The sequence below is a fragment of the Engraulis encrasicolus genome, chromosome 20 (assembly GCF_034702125.1).
Source record: "Engraulis encrasicolus isolate BLACKSEA-1 chromosome 20, IST_EnEncr_1.0, whole genome shotgun sequence".
Classification (NCBI taxonomy): domain Eukaryota; kingdom Metazoa; phylum Chordata; class Actinopteri; order Clupeiformes; family Engraulidae; genus Engraulis; species Engraulis encrasicolus.
This window is the reverse complement of record NC_085876.1, coordinates 17,984,997-17,997,690: the sequence shown is the minus strand read 5'-3', so window position 1 is coordinate 17,997,690 and position 12,694 is coordinate 17,984,997. Positions and strand designations below refer to the sequence as shown.

The 12,694-nt window shown below is 45.2% G+C and overlaps 1 protein-coding gene across 1 annotated transcript in view; it reads left to right on the top strand.

The window, feature by feature from the left end:
• LOC134436828 (venom phosphodiesterase CdcPDE) overlaps positions 1–12,694 on the top strand; it is a 69,725-nt gene that overhangs the window by 34,427 nt on the left and 22,604 nt on the right. Inside the window, exons 13-17 of the mRNA XM_063186178.1 lie at positions 226–348; positions 456–487; positions 844–971; positions 2,196–2,265; positions 4,979–5,066. Coding sequence (XP_063042248.1) covers positions 226–348; positions 456–487; positions 844–971; positions 2,196–2,265; positions 4,979–5,066 — 441 coding nt within the window. The remainder of the gene's footprint in view (positions 1–225; positions 349–455; positions 488–843; positions 972–2,195; positions 2,266–4,978; positions 5,067–12,694) is intronic.

The following is a 12,694-nucleotide window of genomic DNA, read 5'->3' as shown; positions in this document are numbered from 1 at the left end:
AGGTGTGCCAGAAAAGATGTGCTGTATTTACTGTCCTGTAGATTTCTACCAATATTAGTGGACAATGGCCTATGGCTATTGGACAATGGCCTGTGTCTTTATATTCCTAGATTTATTCTTACTGTAAATCCAAAAGGGGGTCCCTGCTGAAAAAGTTTGGGATCCACTGTTTTACAGTGTCCTGATACCTTGTGTTTGTGCTGTGACTGTGCTGTAATTGTCCAGGAATGGAGGAAACCAGCTGTGCCAGAAAAGAAGTGCTTCAGGACCTGATAGGAGATGTGAGCGGCTACTATGTCAGCGAGGGACCTTTTGGGAGAATCAGACCCATTGACAAAGACCAGCGTTGTACGTGCCTGAGAACTGAACACCACCTCACATAGCTTTGCGTATTCTGACTGTTTTCCCTTCCTTTGAATCAGAGTGAAACTAAACACATGCTTTGTTTCTGCTAGTTGACTCAGCCGGGCTGGTGGCAAACATGACGGTAAGTTCTGGAAAAGGTTCTGGGTGATCAGAATTTACCGTGACTGTGATTTGACTAACACCTCGAAGCATCTAGTATGGACGTAGGAGTCTTGACACATATATAACTGTTTATACAGTATATACTGACCTGTCCCAGTCTGAAGCAGCTTCCACTACATATTTGTTAATTTTATAAAAGAGGATGATGCTATAAAGTATATGAATAAAAAATAACAATGCATTTTTTTTTATTAATGAAATAAACAAAATAAGCTGAAAATAAAATTATATGAAATACGATAAAATAAAATCAATACAGTGAAAATAAAATAAAATGAAACCAATCTGGGAAAATGTGTTGTGTTGTTTTACCAGTGTAAGAAACCTGCACAGAAGACCAAGGCGTACCTGAAGGCTCATCTACCTAAACGTCTCCACTTCGCCAACAGCAGGCGCATTGAGGACGTTGCCGTCTTGGTAGAAGCCAAATGGCTTTTTGAAAGGTGTCCCTCTTTCTCCTATTTGCCTTATCTCTTCACCCATCTCTTCTTTTCTCATTCAAACACTCAATTTATTTGAAAAAGGTGGAAAAGAAAAATACTTTTCTTCAATCAAGGCACTCATGAGGGGCAATCATGAGGGGCAATTTTCAGTCCTTTATTAGACACGTTTTTTTGTCTTTTCACCTTTCTCAATTTAACAGAAGAACCTTCGATCAAACAGCAGCCTGTCAAAAGTGTTGGTTTATATATATAGGCCTATGTATTTTATTTATTTAAAGATTTTTTTGGTCTTTTTGACTTTATGATAGTACAGTGAAGATAGAGACAGGAAGCGAGAGAGACAATGAAGGGCCGGCAAAGGACCCGGGCCGAAAATCGAACCCGGATCGGCCACATAGTAGACAAGTGCCCTACCGGCCACGGTAGAGCCTTTGGTTTATATATTTCTGTCAAGGGACCATGCACGCCGCTTACTCCAAACTAAATTAATACGCTTCCTTTCCACAGCTTGCTTTCTTCATGACGTCTTTCGGCAACACTTTACTTGACGCCGGTGTCATATGCATGTCATTACAGTGTCATAATAGTGTCATGGCACAGTTATGCACGTGTCATAAACACTATGTCCATGTCATAAACATTTTATGACTGTTGGCCTTAAGTGAAAACCCAAAGTGATCCGAACGTCACTTAAGGCCAATAGTCATAAAATGTTTATGACATGGACATAATGTTTATGACTTATCTATGACTGTGTCATGACACTGTAATGACATGCATATGATACCGGCGTCAAGTAAAGTGTTACCCGTCTTTCTATGTTTGGGCCTTTCCTACTTTCTGTTCACCCCCACGCCTTCTCCTTGCTTCTGCTTCCTTTGCTTCTTCTTCCTAAATATGACACTGTCATTAAACATTACCAGAATGAGCACTTTCTAAAGCCCAGGGTAGTATTCCAAGAGCCTCGCTAAGTAGTAAACCAGGTTAAATTAACCTTGAGGTGGTGGCAAATCATCTAAGGGCCTGGGGTTCTCGTTTTCTTAACTAAATGACACCTATGGACTACCCGTTAGCAGGTTTAGACTTAGCAGCACTTAGCACTTAGCCTTCTTCTTGGAATAGTCTGCAGGTATCCTTGTTTGTTTGCTGATAGACTGTTTGCTTGTTTGTTTGTTTGTTTGTTTGTTTGTTTGTTTGTTTGTTTGTTTGTTTGTTTGTTGACAGGTATCCAGGGTCACTGACCTTTTGTGCTGGTGGGACCCATGGATGGGACAATGATTTTTACAGCATGCAGGTACGTATGTGTGTGTTATCTTTGCTGCTGCTGCTGCTGTTGCTGCTGCTGTTGTTGTCGTTGTCGTTGTCGTTGTCGTTGTCTCTGTGTGTGTGTGTGTGTGTGTGTGTGTGTGTGTGTGTGTGTGTGTGTGTGTGTGTGTGTGTGTGTGTGCGTGCATGAGTGTGTGTGTGTGTGTGTGTGTGTGTGAGAGAGAGAGAGAGAGAGAGAGAGAGAGAGAGAGGGAGAGAGAGAGAGAGAAAGAGAAAGAGAAAGAGAAAGAGAAAGAGAAATATAATAATATATAATAATAATAATAATATATGGAAAAGTATGGAGAGAGGGGAGGACTGGGAGAAAGAGGTCAGAGAGCACAGAGCAGGGTGATGTGTTTATATGTTTGTGTTCTGTTTTGGTGTGTCCACGTGTGTAAGAGAGAACGTACTGCACTGTGACGCCATGTATATAACACCATGTGCTCGCTTGTACATTCACCGCTAAATAAACATGGAAATATGCTGTGAATGTACGTGCGTGCATGTGTCCGTGCGTGCATGTGTATGTGTGTGTGTGTGTGTGTGTGTGTGCGTGCATGTGTGTGTGGTGTGTTTGTGTGCAGAGACCATGTCTCACATATGTCAGCTAAACAGCGGATGTTGAAATGTGTCCACTGTGATTGTAAACCTTTGGGCTTTACCCCACCAGACCCCTTAAACTTGGTTAAGACATACTTGTACACACACACATTACTGTTGTAAGGAAGAGAGACAGTGGCGGAACAATTGCACACAGGGCCCCAGGGCAAAACACTGAGTGTGGCCCCCATTAAGCCTACAATGGTCACAATAGGGCCCCGACCACCAATACAGGACGGTCCTGGGCCCAGGGGCACATGCCCTGCTTGCCCCCCCCCCTATAGCTCCGCCTCTGAAGAGAGAGCATTTCATTGCTCCCAAAGAGTCAACCAGTACAGCTGCAACTCCCCGTAATACAAAGTACATATAAAGCTATTGATCTCAGATAATGATCTCATGCTTGCTCATTGTGAAACAAAGTCACAGATAAGATCACCAGAGTGCAAGACGTGAATTTTTGTAGCAGTGCAGAAGGTCAGGTTTGCTAGGCCTTAGGGTGTTTTCACACCTGGTCCCTTTCAGCCATTTAAACGAACTCAGACCTGTGGCTCAGTATTTTCTGCCCATATGTGAACGCTCCAAAGTGTACCCAGACCCCTTGGAACTGACCCGTACTGAGAGTCACATAAAGTCTCATGAACAGTGCTGAGAGTCTATAAAGCAGTAACAAAAAAATGGAAGGTTTTGCATGCAGTGTAGTTCTGCGGGATTCCAGAAACACAGAATGAGATGTTTTTCTTGAACGAGCACATAAGCGAGGTGGACTTGTAGATAGATGGTGAATTTATGGGTATGGATTATCATAGCAATAGATCCCTTTACTGGTTATACGTCAATGTGTACGTCATCGAGCTGCATGCACATTGTTGGAGCAGAATCGACCATGTACCGCACGTTTGTAAAGAAACTAGCCAGGTGTTTTTTTTTTCTATTTTTTGACAAACGTACACACTTCAGGACAGCAGGTCTTCTGTCTTTAGGTTTTGCACCTAGGGTCTGTTTGTGTCTGTGTGTATTTGAGTCAGTGATGACACAACTTCTAAACGTGTCAATAAACGAATGCAGTAGTCTGCACACTGCCCCCTAGAGGAAGAAAGAGGGTATTGGCCCTTCACTGCAGTGAACTTTTGCCAGGGTTATAAACTGTGTAAGCTATCGCAAGATCGTCAGTCACCATGTGAAGCTGGAAGATTAATTCAAAACGTAACAACTGTTAGTATAGCAGAAGTCATACAAGACATGCAGCTCAATCTAAAGTTTGATGAAACAAATAAATACATATTCAAAAAGTTAAAGGTATACCAGGCGGCTGGGTCAAAAGTTAATCATTCTCTTCCACTACTATACATACTGATTTATGACCTTGGCACAGGGTCAACACCTCAGTAGCACAATGCCACGTGCCAGTAAGTTGTGCACTACTACCAGTAAACCAAGCGGAAACATTGATGAGGAAACACAAGGGTGAAGGCCGGGCACTGCAGTGACTCTATATAGGAAGTCATAAAGATATGTATGACCTTTGCAAAAAAAAGTATGAAGTGGTTAAAATGCCTTTAAAATGTGTTGGACATTGTTGCCAGTGTTGCAACTGTACACTGCGCCTAGATGGCTTGCTTATTATCCAATATGCATTGTGACTTTCTTATTATTTAATGTTGCTTCTGTTACCTTGTGTTGGACAATCCTGTCAGTGTTGCAACTCCACACAGCACCTTGATGTTTTTGTTTACTTTCTGCCACTTTTTAAATGCATCATCTTCTTCTTTACTCTGTGTAGGACAATGCTATCAGTGTTGCAACTGTAGCCTACACTGTGCCTTACCCTGTTCTTTTATTAGTACATTTGATGATGTTTTGTTTGCCCCCGACTTGCATTGCTACGCTTAATTTGGCTATACTGTTAAACTAGGCAATGGACACACATATACGAAAATTATATGCACATTCATGAATAATGCTGGGAAATACTGCAACTATGTGAAAATCAAAAAAAGGGTGGACTGTTCCTTTAAATTTCTCCTTTTAAGTCGCTTTGGCCAAAGGCATCTGCTAAATGCTAATGTAATGTAAAAAGGACTTTTCTTGACACTTCCCAGGCCATGTTCCTCAGCTATGGCCCGAAGTTCCTCTCACATGCAGAAGTGGAACCATTCTCCAACGTCGAGCTGTACAACCTTATGTGTGGTGGGTAATGAACTTCCCATTAACTTTATTTCAATGTTTGGGGTTGGGTATTGCAAAGACCCTGTCTGTCTCTCTGTCTGTCTCAATGTCTGTCTGTCTATCTGCCTGTTTTTCTGTCTTTCTGTCTGTCTCTCTGCTTGTCTGTCTGCCTGCCTGTTCGTCTGTCTTTCTGTCTGCCTCTCTGCGTGTCTGTCTGTCTGTCTGCCTGCCTACCTGCCTGATTGTCTGTCTCTCTGCTTGTCTGTCTGCCTGCCCGTCTGTCTTTCTGTCTGTCTCTCTGCTTGTCTGTCTGCCTGCTCGTCTGTCTTTCTGTCTGTCTCTCTGCTTGTCTGTATGCCTGCCTGTCCGTCTGTCTTTCTGTCTGTCTGCCTGTCCACTCTTCAGGGGCTGCCAAACTCAACATCACTAGAGACATACAGTAGGCCTATGTGCAGGTTCTGAACATCACATGCAGGTAGTGTAGTGTTGGCCTGAGGGTTAGGTTGCCATGTCTGATTACTCTTGTTTGTTTCAGTGTTCTTACTGTAAGCTGTTATTGGGGCAGCACAGTGAAGATGGTCAAAAGACTGCATTTATATAGTGGCTTTCCACTCCTCGAGCACTCAAAGCGCTTTACATTGTATGCCTCACATTCACACTCACATTTACATACCGCTGGCAGTGGCCGCAACGCAGGGTATCACCCTGCCACCAGGAGCAACTTGGGATTAAGTATCTTGCTTAAGGACACATCGATGGGATCAGACAGAGCGAGGCTTGAACCAACAACCTTAGGGTTGCCGAACGGCTCCTCTACCACCTAAGCCACCATTGCCCCACAGATCGAGCAAGGAAAGTAGTGAAAGTAATGTCTGTGATCAATGTTGCAGCAGAGACCATGAAAAGGGAACCTAGAATCTTGAAAATCTTTGGTTGCAGTACAGGGGTGCGTTTCCGCAATGTTAGCATTGAACTACAGATGTACTTTGTAGTTATCTACTTACTTCAAGGCAAAATCCGTGCATTTCTCGAAACCTTACTATTCCCACAGTAAGCCCAAAGTAGTGTGGCTATACTTTCCTGAGTCCACACCGCTACTTACTTTCTTGGCATTGCAGTGCGTGACCAAAGAAGCAACAAGAGATAAGCATGATTGCTGAGTCATGATTCAGCTGTTTCCTCCTAAATTCAGTGCGTGAAGTAGAAAGCAATAGTGTACAACCACCACCAGCACATTTGATTGGATGTCACGACAACGTGACTCCGCTGTTTCCTCCACAACACACCTTGTAATTTCTTTGTGAAAAAACACGGCCGTGGCATTACAATCTGACACCGTCCGCACCAATAATGCAGTATTATCCGCATATCGATTGTATTTCGTTTCATTCCGAGGTGTAATTTGTAAAATATTTGGACAATAAAGTTGTGGTTACTCCCCGAAAATCGTCTGTTAAAGTGTCATATCCCTAAGGAATTTTCATGCGGATTTCATTACATAGCCTAGTGGTATTCACGCTTGCATTCCAATGGGAAAACAGAAGCCACGCCGGTTCGAATCCACATGGTTGCAGTGCCACAATTTTTGAAATATCTGACAGAAATAGGTAATTTATGTTCTGCATTACCAACACACACGTGCAGCCAATGTAAAATGTGTTACACTGTAGGGTCCAAAACACGATTTCACGAGTTGTTGTCAACATGCTGCACACTGGTTTCGAACCCGCGTGGCTCGCGTCTTCCCATTGATAGGCAAGCGTAAATACCCCTAGGCTATGAAATGAAATTCGCGCCAAAAATATTTAAGTACTTGGCACGTAAGCCAGTGCATTTCCGGGAGTCACCAATACTTTCTTATCTAAATATTTCACAAATTACACATCGAAATGAGACACAATTCAATCAGTATACAGCTAAAAGTATATTATTAGTGTGGGATTCATCAGATTCCAAGGATATTGTTCAGTTGGCCGTGCCAATATTATTATAATTAATGGAGAGACCACAACGTGTGTATCCAGTTGGTATCGGCAAAGAAAATGGAATCTTGTACAAGAACCACAACTAGCTGGTGTGGCCAGGAGTGGCACTGCAGCTATGTTATCACAGCCAAGTAAATAATGAATGGGTGCCAATGGGGCTGTACCCTTCTCATAGAACTATCTGCCCGTGTGATTTTTTCCCTGGAAACAATGGAGTCGCGTTCGATAGATATGAGTAAGTGAAAGCATTTGCCGACACGTTTGCATCTTGTCAAGTGTTACATTCGTGAAAATGACCCTTATTTCAACTATAGCAATGACATAACACGTGACAATCGACTTTACGGCACTACGCCATTTGTTTTGTAGTTTTAAGTCTGACTTCAGATGTCGATGTGTTTAAAGTTATGTTAGGATTGTTGCGGACACCTGTTATTTATTGCATTTAAGGTGGTGGAAAAGCGGCATGTGTACATGGGGTAAAGGAAATGACTGCGCTCATCCTTAAGAATTTGGGCACCTTCAATTAACATGTTGGACGGCGGTGGGGGGTTTTGAGGTGTGTGACCGTAGATGTCTCTGCTAGGATCAGTCAGAGTACGTCTCTCGTCAGCTCTGGTCGTGAATAGTCGCAAAGATTCCTCAGCCAGCAGGTATTAGCCGAATGCTAGCGTGTTGCAGGACAAAACTAACACGTCTTTGGGAGAACAAAGCCATGTCAGGAACCTTTAACTTCACTTCTAATACAACGTTCATGATAAGGTACAGAATGTGCACACATCTTTACAAACCAGAGAACAGAACCGTCACAAATCCCTGCTGAGCCATTTAGCCCAATAGGCTCCCATTCATCTTTTACTTGGCTGCGTTCGCCAACGGGGCTATAATGGGAGCCAATGAGAGACGCCTATCTCATAGCTTAGACAATAGAGTTCTTCAGCGGAAGCGGAAGCATGTAGTAGATTGTAGTCTTTCATGTTAGCATTTAAGGACGTCCTGGTTCCTATTGGCTTCCGGCCTCCATTGGGAATGAATAGGGGTAAATTTCAAATAAGCTCCGAGTGCAAGCACGCGCTTAGCGAACCCCCGCAAACTGTCGAGGGTGTTAAAAATAGGCTGTAGGTATGACATGGTTGATCATTTTGTGTCAAACTTCGACATAAATACGATGTTGCGTCCATATGCTAAACCCGGAAGCTTTTGGTGACTACAGAAGCGGCGCCTGTATCTAACGGCATGTACGTGCGGAAGGTTGTACCCATGGCAACCAAAGGAAAGTATGTAGTTCGGAAGTTTTAATGATCAGAAAGGGGTTAGCAATATTGAATTATAATCGTCGTGATTTAACATGTGAATACACCAACATGGTGATACGATCCCTTCCACTAATGAGAAAGGGATGCGGGGACACGCTAATGTTCGTTGTTGCCGTGCAACTTATATTTTTGCCAAACCTGAATCTCTATGGCGTTTTGCAATGTAAAAAATCGCCATGGAACCGGTAGTCCAAACGCCGCATACAAGTTGACGTCAACGCTGAAGAGCTCTATTTCTGGTATTGGTGTACCTTTTATTAAGTGAACCCCGCCTTCCGGTCCCAAGGTTACATAACAAAGGTTCCCCCTCAGTAACCATAACACTACATCCCCCTTTCTGACTAGGTGATGCTGTTCATGAGAAGACAGAATAAACATAAAACTCTTACTGATAGAGATACTGATACTACAAATCTTAACAAAAGTCATTCACTTCATCTGACTGTTTTACCTTAAATCATTACTCGAACATAAACCATTTAAATTGCATTAAATTCCATCTATCTCATTTAAGTAACCTTTTTACTGAAAAGTGAAAATGCTCATAACATACTGCTTATTACCAGTATTATAACATCTATTTCAAATGTCAAAATGTGTGACCGCAACAGTTAACATTCTTTAACTCATTTTGTAAACCCATGAATCTGAAATAAAGTTTCAGGTTAAACTGTTAACACATTCAACCTTAACAAGTGATTACATAAACACTTTTCAACAGATATTTTCATTTCTTTTTTTTTCTCTTTTCAAACCTCCAGTCTATTTGCAAACATAGTCCTTCAGGTACACTGGAGGTGCCCTCACTCTGGTGGCGACACTTCTTCCTGTGGGAAGTGTCTGCTGACCGAATCACTCCCGGCTGCTGGTGAGGCAGGCGTGTACACGCCGGCTGGTACATCTTCTCCCTGTGTCTCTGGCTGTAGGATGGTGGGAGATGGTGGTGCTGTAGGGGTGCGTGAGAGATGGTACCTGTTCCGTCGCAGCGTGCCCCTCGGTGTCTCGACCATGTAGGACCGTGGCTTGCCTGCATGAGACACCACAGTGCCCCTCTCCAGGATGTCTTTGACCCAGACATGGTCACCTTCCTGCAGTACCGGCATGTCGTGTGCTCTGTGGCGACGATCGTAGTTCTCCTTCTGCTTCTTTTTGTACCTGAGTTCTGTTTTTCTCAGATTGTCCATGTCAGTCCAGCCTGGTTCAAGCTGGGATGGGATGACAGGGACAGGCGTTCTGATTTATCTCCCCATGAGGAGCTCGGCTGGACTGTGTCCATTGGCAAGAGGAGCGGCGCGGTAGGCCATGAGAGCAAGGTAAGGATCCCTCGCTTTCTTTAGAAGTGCTTTGATTGTTCTTACGGCTCGCTCCGCCTCTCCATTGCTCTGAGGGAAGTGGGGACTAGACGTCACATGGTCGAAGCCCCACTCCTGTGCGAATCTCTTGAAGTGCTCAGAGTTAAATTGCGGCCCGTTATCGCTGCGGACCACGTCTGCTATGCCATGACGAGCGAAAATGGATTTGAAGTGCTCGATCACGGCCTCAGATGTGGTGTGTGTAAGTTTGGCAACTTCAAAAAATCTTGAAAAATAATCAACAACGACTAAGTAATGTTTGTTACTATCAGTCTGAAACAGGTCTGCACCTACAGTAGACCATGGTCTTACCGGAAAGTCTGTGGGTTGCAGCGTTTCTCTGAAGTTGACTCTCTCACGGATGCATGTGTCGCACTCCTCAACCATTTTTGTCAGTGCTTTGTTGAGGCCTGGCCACCAAACTGACTGCTTAGCCCTCTCCCTACATTTTGTGAGTCCCAGGTGGCCCTCGTGCAGTTTCTGTAGTATGTCATCTCTAAGTGACGCTGGGATTACTATTCTACAGCCGTAGAGTAGCAGACCGTTGTGAACTGTCAGCTCACCTGAGTAGGGAAGATAGGCCTGGAATGCTGGCTGGATGGAGAATTTATTCGGCCAACCCTCCTGGCAGTATGTTTTCAGTGTGTGGAGAAGAGTGTCTTTGTCCTGATGTGCCTGAATTTCTTTCAGTCTCTTTTCTGTTGCAGACAGGTTTGCAATCACAGAGTTCACATACAAATTCACCTCTTCCTCCTGCAGTCCATCAGCTGTGCTACGGACTGGTGCTCTGGAGAGCACATCGGCGGTGGCGATGCTCTTGCCTGGCACATGTGAGATGGTGTAAGAGAATCTCATGAGCTGCATACGTAGGCGTTGTATGCGGGGTGGCAGTTCGTCCAGATTCTTTGAGCCTAGCAAGGGGACTAAAGGTTTGTGATCAGTCTCTACATGGAATTCTTTTCCAATCAGGAACTCGGCGAATCTCTCGCAGGCCCACGTTGTAGCCAAGGCTTCCTTTTCAATTTGAGCGTACCGCTGCTCGGTGTTGCTCAGCGCTCTTGAAGCGTACGCTACTGGCTTCCAGTCTGATCCATCCTTTCGCTGTAGAAGTACAGCCCCCATGCCGTAAGACGATGAATCTGCTGAGACTAGTGTCTCTGCATTCGGGTCATATAGGGCGAGACCCGGTGGTGTTGTCAGCTCTTCTTTGATTTTGTCGAAGGCTTGTTGCTGTTGGGGCCCCCAGGCCCACATGTTGGATTTCCTCAACAGGTCTCGTAGAGGACGCGTCTTCTCGGCTAGATGAGGCAGGAATTTACCTAGGTGATTGGTCATCCCCAGGAAGCGCCTGACCTCACTGACGTTGCTGGGCTCTGTCATGGCTTTGACAGCGCTCACCTTGTCGGGGTCGGCGCTGACCCCAGTGGCCTCAATGACTTGCCCCAGGAACTTTATCCTGCTCTTTGAGAACTCACACTTGTCATTGAGAGTCACTCCAGCCTCCTGCAGTCGTGTCAATGCCTTCCTCAGCCTGTCGTCGTGCTCGGTCTGCGTCGCTCCCCAGATGAGCACGTCGTCCATCTGGCACAGAACCCCTTCCAGTCCTTCCAGGATGCGCGACATGCGCTTTTGGAAGTGTTCTGGGGCAGACGAGATCCCGAAACACATGCGATTGTAGCAATACCGCCCATACGGTGTGATGAACGTGGTGAGGAGAGAGGACTCTTTGGAGAGTGGAATCTGCCAGAATCCTGATTTGGCATCAAGTTTTGAGAAAACCTTCGCGCCTGCCAGCTGTCCTAATGCGTGATCGACGGACGGCAAGGGATGCTTCTCCCTCATCACTGACTTGTTAAGCTCTGTGAGGTCTGTGCAGATTCTGACCTTTCCTGTGCTCTTGGGCACCACGACCATAGGTGCACACCATGCTGTTGGCTCCTCCACCTTCGATATCACTCCTTGCTGCTCCATACGACTCAGCTCCTCCTTGACCTTTGGCATGAGAGGGAGCGATATGCGGCGTGGTGTGGAGAGGGAAAAAGGCTTTGCACCCGGCTTGAGTACAATGGTGTACTCCCCCTCCATTTTACCTAGCCCTGAAAAGAGCTTTGGAAACTCACTTTTCACAGTCTCTGTGCTGTCTAGGCTGATGTTGTTCACTCTGGCGACCAGCTGTAGTGACATGGCAGCTGATCCGCTGAGAAGTGGTGTGAGCAGTCCTTCCACGACATACACCTCCTCGCGTGTGCTGTGCTTGCTGTTGCTGATGGTGGCTGTGAATTTTCCTTTCAGCTTTAACGGTAACCCTCCTGGTCCGTAGAGGATCTTTTTTGCTTTGGCCAGCTTGCTGAACTGACCCTGGACGTACAATTGTTCTGGAACTGCTGTAACGTCGGCTCCAGTGTCTATTTTAAACACTGTTTTGTGACTGTCCACTTTCACTTCAGTGATCCATGGATTGGCCCCTGTGTTCTCGGACACAGAGCCTAGGAACGCGACGTCCTCGTCGCTGTTCTCATCGTACTCAGCCACTGCTGCAACATTCGCTGCTTGTCTCTTTTTTGTTTTTCACACTCGAGCGTAATGCCCTTTCTTTTTACATTGGTTGCACACAGCGTCTCTCGCTGGACATTGTTGTGGATGATGCCCGCGAGTGTCTCCACATCTCATGCACTGTGCATTTTTCTCCTGACCGTGCCCGGTCTTCTGAAATGGCGGTTTGGTCTTTTGTTGCTTCTTCCTGAAGCCCGTGGCGCAGGCACCGCGCGCTTGCACACTGTCCACCTGCGTGTTGCATGCATCTGCTTTAAAGTTCGTATTTAGCATTGCAAGCTGCTTTTTGACACTTTCGCTTTGCCGTGCCTTATCAATCGCACTGTCCATTGTTAATTTAGAGTCCAGTTGCAAATGCTCTGACAACTTTTTGTCTCTCAGTCCCACAACAAGACGATCTCTCACCATTTCGTCGTGCAGAACACCGTAGCCACAGTGCTCTG